General features: G+C 58.1%; 2 protein-coding genes across 6 annotated transcripts in view; both read left to right on the plus strand.

Annotated features, from left to right (window-relative positions):
- Positions 1-617: 617 nt before the first annotated feature.
- On the plus strand, positions 618-9,340 carry Sh3bp5l (SH3 binding domain protein 5 like). 5 transcript variants are annotated; one of them, XM_004841595.4, is made up of 7 exons: positions 618-737; positions 1,057-1,641; positions 6,197-6,259; positions 6,350-6,478; positions 7,025-7,186; positions 7,775-7,948; positions 8,031-9,340. In XM_004841595.4, the coding sequence occupies exons 2-7, from the start codon at positions 1,459-1,461 to the stop codon at positions 8,478-8,480; spliced, it is 1,161 nt and encodes a 386-aa protein (XP_004841652.1). In that variant the 5' UTR covers positions 618-737; positions 1,057-1,458; the 3' UTR covers positions 8,481-9,340. The 5 variants fall into 5 exon arrangements, with proteins under 5 accessions (XP_004841652.1, XP_021111342.1, XP_021111343.1 ...); XM_021255683.2 differs by having other exon boundaries at positions 620-737; positions 1,112-1,641; XM_021255684.2 differs by having other exon boundaries at positions 621-727; positions 1,112-1,641.
- An 80-nt stretch (positions 9,341-9,420) lies between these two features.
- The window catches only part of Lypd8 (LY6/PLAUR domain containing 8), a 65,607-nt gene continuing 58,023 nt past the window's right edge, over positions 9,421-17,004 (plus strand). Inside the window, exon 1 of the mRNA XM_087181027.1 lies at positions 9,421-9,604. Within this exon, the coding sequence (XP_087037153.1) occupies positions 9,581-9,604 (24 nt within the window). The 5' untranslated portion in view covers positions 9,421-9,580. The remainder of the gene's footprint in view (positions 9,605-17,004) is intronic.

The raw sequence follows: 17,004 nt of genomic DNA on the forward strand, positions 1-17,004 counted from the left end.
CGGCGACCACCCTAGCGAGCGCAGGGTGAGCCAGGGAGGGAGAGAAACGCTCTCGGGACACGCTCAGGGTGCGAGCGCCGAAGGATGAAGGGAGAGGGCGCGACGGGAGGCCCCAGGCACTTACCCATCAGAGCTGCGCGGTCAGAGGGCCCCAGCTTACCTGGGCGGAGTGAGAAAAATGACTTTGGGTAAAGGACTTTTCGCGGCCCCGTTACTGCGGACTCAACTCAGCCATCCGTCTGAGAGGCGGATCGAGAGCTCATTTCCGACCTTGCTCCTGCCTTCCAGGTTGAAGCCGGAAGTGACTTATTAAGGCCCGAGGCCGGGGCAAGATGGCAGCACTCTTTGTGAGGCCATTATCTAACCTCCGTTGTATTTCTGGCTCTCTTCTAATCATGAAGTACTCTCGATCTCCTTCGGTTGGGCTAGTTTTCCTCAAAACCACACTCTCTTTTACTTCCTGCAGCCTTGTTGAGGGATGGGCTAGAAGCAACGTCAGGCGAGGCTGAACAATGGGAGCTACCATGTTGTACGGAAACCGGACAAAGGGCAGGTGGAGGGTTGAGGATCTAGATTGGGCTGGGCCTGCGCGGAAGCGTGGGAGGGCCTGCGTATCGTCCTGACGTATTTCCGTTTCCGCCTGTCCTGGTCGCGTTTGGTTGGACCGGCTTGTTGTGGGGAGGGCGGGGGCAGATTGTTTGGTACCTGGGAGCTCCGTGCACGGAGGGTAAGTGGAGGTAAGACTGCGGACAGGACTTTTGCGCCTGGGTTATGCAGAGAGGCTGCGGTTGGACCTTGGGATGGCGGAGGAGTGCGGGGTTGGAGACGGGATGCGCAGCTGGTGGCTGGCTGGAGAGAGGAGCGAGGCGAGGCTGGGGATGCATCGCGAAGCCGGAGGGGCAGAGGGGGCGCGGCAGGCTGGGAGGGCCGGGCAGGGCCCAAGTCCCGGGGCTGAGCGAGGTCGGGATGGGAAGGCCAGACTTGGGCTGGGGGGTGGAGGCCGAGGTCGTGATGCGGACGCGGCCCCAGGCTTGTCCTTTGTTTCCCATCCTGCAGCTCCTCGGTGACGCTAATCCTACGCCTCTGCCCGCGCCCGGCCTTGTCTCCACAGCATCCAGCCTGGAGGCGCGCCTGCCTCGGCCTCCCGAATGGTGCACCTCTGCGTAGGCCTTGGCCCAGCATCCAGGCCCCCTCTGCCCCCTGCCTTGGGGCTGTGGCCCCGGCGACTCCTGGTGGACTCCCTGTGGTGCGGAGGGAAGAGAATCTGCACAGAACCCTTCGCTCCAGGAATCCCCAACAGCTGGACTCTCAGCCTCTAACCTCGAGTGACCTTCCTGTCCGCCTTTTAGGCCGAGAAGCCTCTCCTTGCTGTCCAAAGCCCAGGAAGCTCCAAGCTGGGGCCCTGGACCCAGCATGTCGGTCCTGTCTTGTGCCTAGGGCTCTGCCCTCTCCGGGCTGATGGCAGAGTTCAGGCACGTCCCAGGGGGACGGGAGACCCCGCAGGGGGAGCTGCGGCCAGAGGTGGTGGAGGATGAAGTCCCCAGGAGCCCAGGGCCAGAGGAGCCTGGCGACAGTGGCAGCAGCAGCACTGAGTCCAAGTTGTTACCAAGAGAGGAGGAAGAACTGGACCCTAGAATACAGGTGAGAAGACCGAGAGGGAGAGGAAGGGAACTGGCTGCAGCCTCTCCATGAACTCCAGCTGTGTGTGTGTGTGACCAGCCTCAAAAGGGTGTGCGTTGGAAGCGTTGGAAGCGCTGGTGGTGGAGCAGAGAAAGCCCTCGGCCCTGAAAGCAGGAGGCTCTGGGGCAGTGGGTGCAGAGCGCTGGCACGGTAAGGAATAGATGCCCAGCCAGCTGAAGCGGCTTGGTGACGATGGGCGTCCTGGGGAAGCCGCGTGGACAGGTGATGACTAGGATGTCCCCTGTGCTGAGGCCAGAGTGGTGTCGGGGAAGTGACTTCCCCTGGGGCGGGAGTGCAGGGCTCCGGTTCCTGGACTGCACTGTCAAGACCATGATGGGACGACCGACTGTAGTTGGGAAGAAATCAGCCAGTGCCGACAACTCTGGTGCTGTGAAGGGTCTCGGGGTGTGCGTGTGTGTTTGGGGCTTCTCGTGGACATGCTCTGCTCATCCGGGAACAGTGGGGAGCCCGTTGTTCCTGGCCTGAGTCAGTACTTCGTCCTGCTGTGCTTCAGGGTGCTGGGTTGAATCAGCTGTTTCTCCTGCTGCTTCTAAGTGATTTGTAGTCCAAGGAGGAAATAAGTCATAAAGAAACAAATCTTGGGCAAGATTCAAGCAGTCTCCAGCCCCTGATCTGTGATTTTATGGAAGTTAGTGAACCGGTCTGAAATCATTTTCCTTATCTGTTAAGTGAAGGGCTGGCCACGCTGATTTGCACAACTTATAGTCACCGTTCTCTGATGAGGATCTGTTCGTCTGTTACATATCCTTTCCTTGTTTTTTCTTTTATTTTTTTCTACCCCACCTGCCCTTTTTCAGTACTGGAGACTGAGCTCAGGACCTTCACACGAAGCCACATCCCTATTTCCCACCCCCACCTTTTTTCTAATTTTTTATTTTATTTTATTTTATTTTGGTACTGGGGATCGAACTTGGGTCCTTAGCTTTCGAGACAGGCGGTGGACCCACTGAGCTAAATCTCTGGCCATCTAATTTTTTATTTTGGGTCTCACAAAATCCTAAGTTGCCTAGTCTTCCCATGAATGTGGTTCTCCTGCCTCAGACTCCCAGAGCGCTGGGATTATAGGCCTATTTCACCTCGCCCAGCTTTTTGCTTGCCTCCTGGTGAAAGCTTACAGATAGCGCTTTGGGAGGAGCTCCGGTTCCTGGAGGAGGAGGAGGATGCGCTTCTTACCCCCACCCCCGAAGCTGTCTGTGTTCTGCTGAGAAAGGAATTCTAGGAAAGGACCCACAGTGGTTTCCTTGTTCTCCCTGTGTCTTCCCCTAGTGTCCACATAGGTGGGGCTGTACAGCGAAGTCACCCTTGCTCGGCACCTTCTGGAAGGTTGGCTGCCAGCTCCATGGGTCCCTGTAGGCGAGGTCTGGTCTCTTCTTCCTCATCCTCATCCCAGATGCCAGCCAGGCAGGCAGGAAGGGCTTCCCAGGAAGGGACGGCTGCCATGCGGAAGTGGCCAGCTGGTGTGGGCTCCTCCGTGCAGAGCTGGGCCCCCTGGCCTTCTGTGTTGGGCTTCTCTGAGGGGGAGGAGATTTGTGTCCCGTGAGGTGCATTTTTGTGTCAACCGTACACTGGACCACACCGCCCGATGATGTTCTCAGGGCACCCATTGGCACGATTCTCAGTGCATCACAGGTCTGCGCCCACAGACCCATCCCCCTCCAGGGAGCTGCAGACACTCCCTTTCCCGGCTGCGCCAGACCGCCATGTCCTCCCAGGCTGGGTGGGGCAGAAGGGCTCTGGGCATCCCAAGACGGGGAATCCTGTGTGGGCATCTCTGGAAGGCTGCAGGGCGAGGCACTCCCAGTTGCTGGGCTCCCTCTGGCCCAGGGAGGAGACTCCCGAGTGCGTCTGCAGTAGGCCACTGGCCGTGTCTCCCAAGACCCAGTGGAGCTTTCCATGCCCTGCAGCTTCAGAGGGAAGGTTCCACTCAATGCTCCCTCGTCCCGTGTCCCCCCAGGAAGCCCTGGCTTCACTCTCAGACAGCTCTGCCTGTCTCACTGGCCTCCACTTGAGCCCTGATGCCCACACCAGCTGGGCTGGGAGCGTCTGGCCCATGTGCTGCCCTGACTCAGTGGCTCGGCCTCCTGGAAGGCCCCCAGGGTGCTGGCAGGGAAGGTCACCTCAGGCCTCTGATGGCTCACTAATGGATCGGGCGCTGACTCGGCTGAGCCTCCTGGATTCCACTGTGGCTGAGTACAGGCAACCTGGGCAGTGGCCAAGTGGAGCGCGTTACCACCTGCCCGAGTCGGCACCCACGTGCTCAGTGCTGTCACCCAGCCCATCCAACCCTCCCTCCACCCTGCAGGTCCCTCTGCTCCCCACCGCTCCCTGTCCTGCCAGCGTTGAGGCCTCCCCAGACACACCAGCAGGGCTTCTGTTTAACTGTAGAGGTGCCATCCCGCTGCCATTTCTCCTGCTGCTGGTCTCTGTGGGGACAGTGCATGCGAGCCACCAGCTCCTCTGGCTGTCTTGTTGGGCTGGAAGCACCTGAGGCAGTAGACCAGGTGTGCGGCCTGCAGGAGCCCTGCAGGGCGGTCCTCACCCCGCTCCTCTGCCTTCCTGGGTCGGTGTTGGTGGCGTCCTGAGGCCTGGCCTCTGCTGTCCTGGCGTTTGTCTGAGGCACTCGTGGGAGAAAGGCCTCAGCCCCGTGGCCGTAGTCACAGTGGCTGGAAATGAGGTCCTAGGTCACTCTGAGTGCAGACCCGGTTCTCGCACAGCTTCCCTGCCTCTCGGACTCGTCTGTCTGGTGCGAATGAGCGGAGGAAGCACGTGGAGGGGAGCGGCCAGGACTTGTCGCCTCCTCCTAGACAGCCAGGGAGTCCCGTGGGCTGGGGCAGTGGCCTCACCCTTGCAGGAGCTGCCTTTCGTCCCTGGGGGTGACCTGGCCAGTTGGCACTTGAGTCACCACTAGGAAGGAGGTGTGTCTAGGGTCAGCGCTGCCCCCCAGGCCTTGGAGTCCTCTGAGCCGGGAGGCTGCTGTGTCCCATCGTGGTTCATCGTTTTCTGGTACGAGCTTGTGTCCCTAACTTAGTTCCCCAGTGCATCCCAGTGCTCCGACGCTGTCCAGCACGGAGACCATGGGACACAGCCTGAGCTGAGCTGTCCCCTAAGGGTCAGGTGCATGGGAATTTTGAAGACTTCATTTAAAAAAGAGTTAAGCACGATTAATGAAATGGTAGCGTTTTAGATATACTGGATTAGATGAAACATAGTTTATAATTTCACTTATTACTTTTGTAAACATGTAGCTGCTCTAAAATTGAAATTCCATATGCAGCTCGCATTGTGTTTCTGTTGCACAGCTCTGTTCAGGGACGTTAAGAGCCAGGCCTGGCCCTTCTGAGTGGGGTCCTCAGTGTCACAGGCAGGAGCACGTCCAGGCCCCTGCGCCAGGTCCGCCGTGGGTCCCGTGCGACCTTCCTCTCAGGAGCAGCTTCCTGTGTTCTCAGTTGCTGGCTCGGATCTTCTGGGATCAAAGTGGGGCGGGGGCAGAATGAGGGGCTTGCGGGCTGTCCGGCCCCTCCCGGGCTGCCGGAGGACGGCGGTGTTGCATGGAGGACACAGGCACATGCCGGCCGGGCCAGGGGCGGCAGAGTCTGGCCTGGGCCCGGCATGCTGGGCAGGGCCTTGGTGTGGCCTGGCACTGTTCTGGGGAGCGAGCTCACTCCCCGGGGATCTAGGAATTGTCTGCTTTCCCAGGCCGGTGCCCCTCCCATTCCTCCGCTTCCCGGAAGGCCCTGGGCAGGTTTGTGGCTTCTTTCTCTGGCCCAGGGGCCCGTGAGACCCACATACTGAGCGACGCGGCTGGCAGCGTCTCCCGGAGACCCTACTCCCTGCCTGGCGCCTGTCCCTGATGCTGCCCGCTGTGACCCATCGTGCCCCTGGCCCTGCCCCGCCCCTCTCCCGCCTGAGTCCTGTAGCCACCCTCCCCCTTCCGCTCGCTGGGCCTCTCCCCTCTCCCCTCTCCCCACACCTCCATCCTTAGCCAGACCTGGCTCCGAGGGCCCCACGGTGCGGTGCGCGGCTCTCTGCCCAGTGTCCTGCTCTGTCTCTGTTCCCGCCAGCGCGGCTCTCCTGGCCCTGCTCTCTGCTCCCTGGCTGCGCCGCGGGTGCTCAGGGGCATCCGACCCCGCTGCCCGGGGCCCTGTGCAGCCCGCACGGAGCTCCCTGCGCTGCCAGGGGCTTCCTGCTTCCCTGCCAGCCTCACTCGGTGCTCGAGTTCTGGGTGGTGGGTACACTGGAGGTCCTGAGGAGACCCCCCGACCGGAAGTGGTGCCAAGAGAGGAGGCTGGGGGCTCACCCCGCCTCGTGTGCAGATGAGCCTTGCATCGCTGCCTCTGCGCCTCATGGAGACAGCTCCGCTGCGGGCGGACCGGTGAGGCCGGGAGGGGAGGTCGTGTGTCTCGGGCTGGGCAGCGCAGCAGGGCCCCAGGCGCTCGCCCTCTTCCTCCCTTCCTCTGTCCCCCGCCTGCTGTCACTCACTGCCCCCTCCGCGCAGGAAGAACTGGAGCACCTGAACCAGGCCAGCGAGGAGATCAACCAGGTGGAGCTGCAGCTCGATGTGAGTGTCTGTGCCGCACCCGGGCTGTCCGGTGGAGATGGGAGGAGGGAGGGGCGCTCAGGAGACGCGCAGGGTCTGTCCCTTCTGCAGGAGGCCAGGACCACCTACCGGAGGATCCTGCAGGAGTCGGCCCGGAAGCTCAACACGCAGGGCTCCCACCTGGGCAGCTGCATCGAGAAGGCCCGGCCCTACTACGAGGCGCGGCGGCTGGCCAAGGAGGTGCGGCTGGACCCCGCGGGTGATCGGGCGCACACGCAGTCCGCGCGGGGCAGAGTCCGCCGGCACTGGGCCCACCGCGCAGGCGCAGGGTGTGCAGGGCTGCGGCTGGTGATTTACTTCGCTGCTGCGTTTGTTTTTACCTCGGTGGTGCTGGGGCTCAGACCCAGGCCTCCTGCGCGCCCGCCCTCCCACTGCTGGGGTCCTGGGGCCCGTGTCCGGTCAGGCCCTCCGCGGGGGAGTCACGTGGCCAGCTCCTTCGCCGTCCTCTCCGGTTTTTCCGTCTCCCTCTGTCCTCCTCTTCTGGTTCTCGTCCCTTCTTTTGCTTAGTTCAGCACGCGCACGTCCGATGGATTTCATGCCCAGGCCTGTTTAAGGCCGTGCGGCAGGCAGCGGGGACCAGAAGAGCACTCTCCTTGGAGACTTCAGGCGGGGACGTGCCGTGCCGCCAGGGCGGGCCGGGGGAGTGGCGGTGCCTACCGCAGGCTCCCTCGGGATCCCCGGGGCTCCCCACTCAGCACCCTGATGCGCCCTGCGGGCCCTCCTCAGGCGCAGCAGGAGACGCAGAAGGCGGCGCTGCGCTACGAGCGGGCGGTGAGCATGCACAACGCCGCGCGGGAGATGGTCTTCGTGGCCGAGCAGGGCGTCATGGCCGACAAGAACCGCCTGGACCCCACGTGGCAGGAGATGCTCAACCACGCCACCTGCAAGGTGGGCCTGCCGCGCTCGGGGCCTGTTTCGCCCGTGGCTCAGGGCGCTGCTCGGGTGCTGGCCGGACCCAGGCGGCTTCTGTCAGGTGCAGCCGCGCGGGCCTTGGCCCCGAGGGGCGCGCACGTCTCCATCTCCATCTCCGTTTCTCAGTGTTGCGTTTACTGCACAGTTAGCACGTAACGGATTACCCTGTGGTCCCAGTGTGTGGTGGGATGCCGATGTGCGGTCCTGCCTCAGAACCCGGGGAGAGCCTTGGCCAGAGGCTTCCTTTCCCGCCTGCTTCGGAGCTTTGGTTTCTGAGGTGTAACCGTGTCATTCCACCTGCAGCCCGCGCCCGCCCGAGGCCGGGTCTGTTCCTCCTCCCAGCTCCGAGGACAGCTGGGGCCTTGTCGGCCGGCTCCGGGTGCAGGCGGGAGAACGGTGGGCCGGTGTGGGCAGGTGTGGGGCAGCAGGCCCGGGGCAGAGGTCCCGGGAGACCCGACTTCAGGACCGCTCCTCCCGCGCATGGGGTTTGTGGAGGGAGGCAGCTCAGGCGGCGCCCGGACCAAGGTGCGGGCTCAGGGGTGGCCTCCCCTCCCACGCTGGCAGGTGAACGAGGCGGAGGAGGAGCGGCTGCGCGGCGAGCGGGAGCACCAGCGGGTGACGCGGCTGTGCCAGCAGGCGGAGGCCCGGGTCCAGGCCCTGCAGAAGACGCTGCGCAGGGCCATCGGGAAGAGCCGGCCCTACTTCGAGCTCAAGGCCCAGTTCAGCCAGATCCTGGAGGTAGCCCGCGGGCGGGCGGGTGTTCGGGCGGGGCTGGGACCGCGGTCTGCGGCTGGGGACCCACGGCCCCGCCTGCCCGCAGGAGCACAAGGCCAAGGTGACAGAGCTGGAGCAGCAGGTGGCCCAGGCCAAGACCCGCTACTCGGTGGCCCTGCGCAACCTGGAGCAGATCAGCGAGCAGATCCACGCGCGGCGCCGCGGCCTGCCCCACCCACGGGGCCCCCGACGCTCCTCCCCGGTGGGCGCGGAGGCGGGGCCACAGGGGCTGGGGGAGGCAGACAGCGGGACCGAGGGTGGCTCGGAGGAGCTGGGCCTGGGCCCCGGGCCGGGTCCCGACACGGACACGCTGAGCCTGCTAAGCCTGCGCACGGTGGCCTCCGACCTGCAGAAATGCGACTCCGTGGAGCACCTGCGGGGCCTCTCGGACCACGCCAGCCTGGACGGCCAGGAGCTGGGGCCCCGGCCCGGGGGCCGCCGGGACAGTGACAGCGGGGCCCGCGGGGGGCGCCACCAGCGCAGCATCAGCCTGTAGCCCTCGGCCGAGGCTGCAGTGTCCTCCAGGGCTGCTCCGCGCCTCGGCTGTGTCCTGCGGCAGGCGCCGCACTGCCCAGGGAGAGGTGTGTGGCCTGCCCTCCCCCGGCCTCAGGGCCTCCACCAACCACCGGCCTGGCTGCGCCTGTGCTGCCACCCCAGCTTCCTCTGCTGCTCTCCTTCCGTCCCACTGCCCCTGGGGCCCTGGTCTGGGAGACACAGGAGGCTCCACGGAGGAAGTGGACCCAGCCTGCGGGTGGACAGGTGGCCGTGGGTGCGGGGCCCTGGGCCTCCTGGCTGGTGGCCGCGTGTGACCTGCAGGATGGATCGCCTGCCCTGAAGGGAGGGAGCCGAGGACGCAGTGCCGGGGCGGGTGAGGGGCTCTCCTACTCCGCCCTGGCCCTGTGAGGTGGTCCGGGCCCAGCTGTCCTGTACTTAAACTGCCACGGTGCTAGCTAGCGGAGGGGTGGCACCTCCGGCAGTGGCCTTGGGAGCCTGGTGCTCGGCACTCCCTGGAGCGAGTGGCGCCCTGCCCTACGGGGGTCCCAGGGCCGAAAGCTCGTCCCTGCCCCCTGCCGGATGTGGGGGGCGTGGCCAGTGAGGGTCCCCGCCTTCTCCAGGGCCGAGGTGCTGGTCAGGAGGCTGTACTGGGCGGGCCGGGCGGTGCTTGCGCTTTGGGAGAGGTGCTTCTCCCTCCCAGGATGGGCCCACGTCCGACAGGGTCGCGCCTGGTTTCGGGGCGAGGGGTGGTCACAATGAGAACCTCGGGTTTGAGGTGGCCGAGGGGGGAGAGGGGGCAGGGACTCGGCGTGCGTGGGAAACGGTCTCCCCAGTTTATTTAAATAAATAGTTTATGTAAGAGTGATGTTCCCCGCGTGCAGGGGTCGGGGCCAGCTGAGGGCAGAGCGGCCTCAGGGTGGGGCAGGGGGCGTGGTGTGGAGGGAGGGCCCGCATGACCTGACCTGGCAGGCCGGTGCCGATGCCAGGTCTCTAACGCCAACGCCGTTGCCAAGGAAACTGCTAGAGTACAGGGCCGGGGCTGAGGCGTGGAACGGACGTTTGACCTGAGATGCCTGACTGCAGCTGAGTGTCAGCATATTCATGAATTTCTCACCCCTTTCCTTGGTAAGAAGCTACAGAGTCACAGTAAGTCCTAGGGGCTGACCCTACTGTCAGCTACACCCTCAGGCTTTTTTGTTTTTTGAGATGAAATCTCTAAATTGCTCAGGCAAGGGCTGGGATTTAGCTCAGTGGTTTCGCCGCCTGCCTCGCAAGCACAAAGACCCGAGTTCTGATCCCTAGTACCAAAAATAAATAAATAAATTAATTAATTAATTGCTCAGGCTGGCCTGGAATCCTCAATCCTCCTGACTTAGCCTGGTATTGTCAGTTTGGGTTTTAAATTTTTTTTTTTTTGAGACAGTCCACTGTGCATCCCAGCCTGGCCTTGAACTCACAGCAATCCTCCTACCTCAGCCTCCTGAGTGCTGGGATTACAGCGTAATGTGCAGTTCTGAGTAGGTGTCCAGAGATGACGCCACCCTGTCCCTGGCAGGCGGGCCCTGCAGCAGCCAGAAGACCGGTGCTGGGTTGAGCCCTGTGGCTGCTCCTCGGCAGGCTAGCAGATGGAGGGGAGATGGGGCTGGATCTGGCGCCGTCTCCATGGTGATGAGCCGAAGCCAGCATGCGCCCTGCCGTCTTGGGTGGTAATGGTCTCTGTCCTGAGGCCTGCACTCGGGCCTGGCCTTGATTTCCCCTGTGCCCAGCCCAAGCTTTGCACAGTAACAGTGCTGTTGCCCTCTGTGGTGCTGCACCCAGACTACATACAGTAGGGACTGGATCAGTGCAGCAGCTGAGAAGCCGGGGTCTGGTGAGAACGCAGCCCCTCGTCTCCAGGAAACCACACTACACTCCCACCTAAAATGGGGCAGTGGACAGCTGTGGTAGTGCATGCCTGTAGTCCCAGCACTCAGGAGGCTGAGGCAGGAGGATTACCGTGAGTTCAAGCCCAGCCTGGGCTACATATGGAGACCCTGTCTCAAAAAAAAAAACCTAACAGAAGAGAGACAATGTACGTGTGCACAGGGCTCCGACTGGGTTCCAGCTTTGAGGCCTTGGTTGCAGCGCTATGTAGTTCTGGGAGGTCAGCCTGTGGAGGCCCTGTCCCATCTTGTGCTGGACTGGAAAGCTCTGTAGCAAGGCTGCATTTCCCGTGTCTAGGTGTGACTGCGATGGCCTTCCAGCTCCACAGCCCTCTGCAGAGCCGGTCAGCAGGAGGCAGCAGTCTCCTGCATGTGGGAGTGACCTGGTGCCATCTGAGTCCACGCCCTGGCTGCAGGGTGGCAGTGTTTGCCCTGCAGACGCACAGGCCTTCCTGGGCTGCACTGCAGAGGCGCAGGCCTAACCGAGGAGGTGAGGAGTCACTCCAGGACAGGCCAGGACACACCTGGCCCCGGAAGCCCAGAGGGCCCGCACCACCTGGGACCCGCCAAGCTGGGTGTGGCTGGCTGTTTGAGATAAGGTAGCTGGGCAGGCCTGCACCCAGCGAGCACTAGGAGGGGCACCACCATTAGGAAGTATTCACAGAGTAAATACAGGTCATCGGGGCCAAGCCCCAGGCTCGGGAATGAAGAGTGCAGCAGGTGATGGGTGGGCGGGCTTAGTGAGGAACCTAGGTGTGACGGGAAACAGTAAAAGCTAAGTGACTGCAGGGGGCTGCTGACAAGGCAGGTGCCTCTGCTGGACTGAAGGGCTGTCCAAGCCCAGCAGGGTGTGGGTGGGAACCCCTCCCTCATCTCCAGGAATCCACCATCTTGCCTGGGGCCTGTGCTCCCCGGCATCTGTCTGCTGACTCGATACTCCATACTCCCGTGCTCATTCGCACTGCCCTCCAGCCCAAGCCCTTAGACTGGTGCCTGTGAGTTGAAGCCCAGCTCCAGTGGGCTTCTGACCAAGGGCCTGGTCCTACTCCAGGCTTCGTGAGTCCCAAGGCCCCCCAGGCTCTGTGACTTTGGAAGTGTTAGGGTAGTGTTGCAGACGGACCTCCCCTGTGTGTGATGACTATGTGGCGAATAATCCGGGTAGGAGTCGGATGGGGCAGGTGAGGCCCGGTGGTCCGGGGTCTGTGGCCACCCCATTGAGGTACTCAGCAGACATCTACTGGCTTGGGAGCTCGGGTGGAAACGCTGACCGCCCCGTCCAGAGGTGGTCTTCGCCCTGCCTCTGGCCCGTTCGGCTGCTCTGGGCTGGAAGCGTGGCCAGACTGGGTAGGCGCCCTCTCAGGCTCTCCCAGGAGTACTAACCCGCAAGGTGGTGGGGGTTCACGGGGAGCTCAGCAGGTCAGAGTGTGAGAGGCTGTGGGGGCAGCAGAGGGCTGTGTTGCTGCTGCTGGGAGGCCAGGTGCGAGGGTCCACTGTGGGGAAGTCGCGGGCCAGTGGATTCTCCTTCCCTGGGGTTTGCGGGCCACCACAGTGTGAAGAAACAGTAGTTTATTTACGTACGGTAGGGACGGAGGAGGAGGGGTGAAGCATCAGTTTCTTCCCTGACAAGGAAAGAGGAGTATTCTGAAACTAGGATGGAGGGGAAGGGCAGGCTGTGAGGCTTGGAAGAGAAGGGTTCAGCTCTGCTTCGTCTCTCTAGGCCAGCTGTCCATCCATCTGTCCGTCCATCTGTCCATCCATCCATTCATCCATCCACCCATCCACCTGTGCATCCATTCACCCACCCCTCTGTCCGTCCATCTATCTGTCCATTTTTGTGTGCGTGGTACTGGGAATTTGAGCCCAGGGCCATTGGACCAAGCTGTATCTCCAGCCCTTTTTTATTTTGGACAACTCTTGCTGAGTAGCACAGGCTGGGCTCCAACTTGTGGCCCTCCTGTCTCAGCCTCCCAGAATGCTAGGATTACAGGTGTGTGCTACCAAGCCAACTGCTCTTTGATTTTAATAATTCATTCTGCAAAACCAGAAATATTTATTTTGAAAGATGAGAAGGTGTGGTCCACCTGTTGGGAAGGTGTGCTTAGAAATGCTTTTCATCTACAAGGCAGAAGAAACATGGAGACCCTGAAATTTCACATTGCCACTCAAAAGAGTGATTGCTCTCCCTTCTTGGGTTTATAAAAGCTAAAACTGAGGAAAAGGTTTTGCAGATGTTTGAACAGGGCTAAGCCTTAATTTTTCATTTTCTTAGGGTGCTAGGGATTGAACCAGGCCTTCATTATCTACCATTGAGCTACCCGCTCCCCTGCCCTGCCTAAGCTTTTAAATCAGTAAATTACTAGGAATTCTGATTCCAGAAGTAATACATACTTCAAAATTCACACGGAACCAACTGGGAGACATGGAAAGTGAAGCCACTGCAAATCCCCTGTGGGACCCGTCCTCCCTCACCTGAGAGAAGGCGTATTTAGCCTTCTCCATTCCAAGTCTTTCCTTCTGTATAGATACAGAACACACCCTTGGGGCCGGGGATTTAGCTCAGTGGTTCAGCCACCTGCCTTGCAGGCCCAAGGTCCTGAGTTTGATCCCTGGTACCAAAAAAAGAAAACACACACCCTACCCTGGCTCATAGTACAGTGTTTTACCACTTGCATTTTATAGTTAATATCCCTGTGATATCTTTCACTATCAGGGTTTGTTGTCTAGATGTCAGTCTGTCATTAAATGACCTTTTAAAGATAGCGGAATGACTGCAGAAGTCATTCACACGCTATGTTATAATTCTTAACAAAAAGAATCCTAAAACACAAGCACTTAAATAATCTCTATGTTTCCACCAGTGTGGAATAGTTCACTTCCTTTCCACACAAAATAAACTGCGTGGTTGGGGAGGTTACTCTCTGTGTTTATTCAGAGAGCTTTGTTAAGCCTACCTGAAAAGAATGAAAAATTCAGATGATTAATTCATTTGCACTCAGAAACTAATTCAGTGTCCTACAAATATATGCTGCGATCAGTTATGAAAGGATATGTCTTAGTCTAGAGTGTCAACCACATAACAATAAAAATTGGATAAATAATATACCTGATATCCTGAAAAACCTAGAAATTAAAATAAAACACTACCATTTAGACTTCATTCTACTGGGTGGCAAATACTACTGGAATTCAGTGCTGATTGCTTACCTGGTTAACGTCACACACTCAGGGTGGTAAGGACACAACACGCCCCTTGTGGAGTTGGACCAGGATGTGATGTTTTGTTTTTGTTTTTTGCTTGAAAGCAGTGTCAATGTAGCACATGGGGAGATTTGTCCACTGTTTCAGTACACCACCTGCGGGTGACCAGATGTCCAGAGGAGTAGACACTGCAGCGGTGTTGCAATCTGCACAGATTTTGCAAAGCCTGTCCCTTGCGGGTGCTGTCACAACTGTTGAGTGACAATCTCTGCTGAAAAGCCTGATTGAGGCACGTGTGTCCCTCACCACACTCACTGATCTGCAGCCAGGGTCACGAGTGACCGACGGTTCCACTAATCTGAGTGTTTCCTCCAGGACTTTTACTGTCCCCTGAACAACTCCCATTCCTTACAGCTCCTGTACCGCAGCACTTCGGAAGATGGTACTGTCAATTCTTTTACTTACTGATGGTGTTTTTTTCAGCAGTTTTATCTGGTTGCTCTTCAATTAAATGAGTTAAATGAATGTTTACGTATTCTTGTGCCTTCTCTTCTAACAGGTATTTGACCCTGGGTCCCACTTAGCCTGTTGTTTCCAAGAGTCTTCCAGGGTTTCCAATCAGTCCTCCTCCCCCCACAGTGAAGCACTTTGTCACCTTTGCCTGAAGTATAGACTCCAGTCCTTGCAGGCTGCTCCTTGCTAACCAAGAATATCCACATCCCAGAGGAAAACCTGGGCTTCATGCTCTGCCATGGCGGCATTTCTTAGAGGATTTGCTGGATTTGGGAAATTCCTATAAAGTCACACAGTCACCATGAACACTAATGTTTACGAAGCAGCAGTTAGGAAAGTGTCAGTTGCGTTCCGGCCACTCACAACCACAAGGTCTTCATTTTTCAGTTTTCCACCACCACCGCAGCCCTGGCTTATCGTTACATGTGTGGTAGAGCCCGGTGCTCACGATTCGCAGGGGTTTAAGTGGGCAGTTTGGCCAGTACAAAACGACTGCGATCTCACTGTTCCCTAGGGTGCGTGGTGTGCAACTCACCTGCAGCTCGTCTGGTTCTCCCAAGAGACCTTAATATCAAATGGCCTAATAGAAATGGTTTCTACTTCCCAGATAGTTTCAGCTTTGTGCTGCACGTCCTGGACTCCAGGATTGCTGCTTGCCCAGGATCGTTTTGGAGACAAAGCCATAGGTGGGTCTGCAGTGTGGGGACACGTCCCCATCTTCCACCTGCCGGGCCTTCATCCTGCCCTGGATCCAGTGTGGCCCGACTGGCAAAGCACCACACGGTGTCTCCTTCGCCATCTCACCCTGCCACTGTGATGCCAAAACAGGGCTTAAAACAGCTTAAGTCCTGCCTGAAACAATTAGCAAGCTGTTTTTTTGCACTTGTAAAATGTGTATATGTTGTAATGCAGAATAATCACATTGGTCTTAGGGAAGATCTGTCTGTCTGTCTATCTATCTGCCATCTACCATCTCTTCTCCCTTTTTCCTAAGGTCTCCATCCCCTATCCCTAAAAAGTCTACCTCCTTTTTTCCTACCATTTTGGTCTTTAAAACATTTATATTTTGGATTTTTTGGGGGGGTAGCGGGGATCAAACTCTGGTCCTTGTGCTTGTGAGCCAGGTGGCAGAACCACTGAGCTAAATCCTTGGCCTTTGGATTTTTTTTTATGTAAGAGAAACCATGTGATATTTAACCTTCTGTGTCTGATTTATTTCATTTAACATTATAGTTTCAAGATCCATCCATTTTCCTACGATGGCTCAAATTTACTCTTCATGGATGTATAATACTCCATTGTGTGTCTGTACCACATTTTTTTTACCCTACCCACACATCATAGGAACCTTGGCTGTTTTCAGACTTTAGTTATTGTGAGTTGTGCTGCTATGAACATGGGTGTTCATGTACCACTCTAGTACGACGTCTTTAACTCTTTGGGGAGTATACACAGGAGAGGTGTGGTGGGTTGAGTTGAATTTCTGTGTTCAGGGATTTATTAATCAGAAATTTAAAAGTAGACACCCCGCAAAATACAGTGGAACCTGACTGGGCTACACAGTGCGTTCAAGGCCAGCCTGAATTACACAACGAGTCCCTGTCTCAAAAAAAAAATGTTGGTGAAGATTTGCATTTTCTTGGTTGGCCTGTCTGTTACTGGGTGCTCGAGTCTCCTAGAGGAGGTTTCTAGGCTCTTTGTGTCATGAACAAAGAAGCGGTCAAGACAAGTGCAAAAGGTAGCAGGGTTTTATGTTTATTAAAGATAGGAAAAGAAACACATTCAGCGGAGTGAGTTTGAGCCAAGTAAAAGCAGGGAAAGAATTGCACTGCAGCCTGAGAGAAGAGCACTGTGAAGGAACACAGCAGCCCAGAGCTCAGTGCCCACCACCTTGTATCTCCCACTGCTTAGGCTGGTATCGGGTCTAGGTCTTCCTATCAAAAACCGCTTGAACGTGGTGTGAGAATTGGAGACAGCACTCTCTGCTTGGCTCCACAGGGCTTTGGGAACTGCTGTGCCTGCATCCCGGACACAGCCGGTCCACCACGCCTGGTCTCTGCCTCATCTTCACAGGGGCTGTCATTTAGGGTCCCCTCCTTCTAACCTCGGTGTTGGGGACACTTGCTTCTGCACCACAGTAGAAGTGCAGTGCTTCTGGCTGTCCTCGCCTCTCCCCTGCCTTCAGCTGATGCTGGTCCTGTTCTCCTGATCCCCTTTCACTTGGGACAGTATTTCAGGTGCCTCTGATCGCACACTCCTCCTTCCCCTCCAAAGAGCTGCATTTCAATTTTGCAGTAGGTTTTCTGTGGCTCCCGGGATGGAGGGGACCCAGGAAAGAACAGGAGCTCTTAGGATGGCTTCCCTTAGGAGGCAGTGGTGCCTTACACAGCAGCAAAAGCAAGCTTAAGGTTAAAATAATAACCTTTCACCCTCAGATGTGCTTTTTTTCTGAATTGTTTCCCCCCATATCTATTTTATAAAGGAGCATACAGAGAGAAGGTAGCTGAGAAAAAGACAGGCAAATTGATCTGGAAACATAAACGGAAGGGGATAAGGAAAAATGGAGGGGGATAAGAGCAACCAAAAGAAGTGAAGGAAGTGGTCTAGCAGAGAGAGGGCGAGAGCTCCAGGGTGGAAGCCTGCTGGAGGAGGAGACCTCAGAGCAGAGGCCTTCACTCCTGGAGACAGTGGGGCTGCGCGGTGGGTCTACGGCAACCCCTCATCTCAACCTGGCTCCAGTTCCTGGGTGGGAGTGGTTCCATGGCTGCCTGAGTTCTTTAGCCCTGTGGTGGCCAGAGGTTTATGGCTCTGATATCAGGGAACCCTTATGAATGCTGTTTAGACCAGCCTCACCCTGTCTTGGCTCCGGTCATACTTGATACCCAGTGATGC

The sequence above is a fragment of the Heterocephalus glaber genome, unplaced genomic scaffold, assembly GCF_053883595.1.
Source record: "Heterocephalus glaber isolate CG9 unplaced genomic scaffold, H.glaber_assembly_v1.0 deba00001466, whole genome shotgun sequence".
NCBI lineage: Eukaryota > Metazoa > Chordata > Mammalia > Rodentia > Bathyergidae > Heterocephalus > Heterocephalus glaber.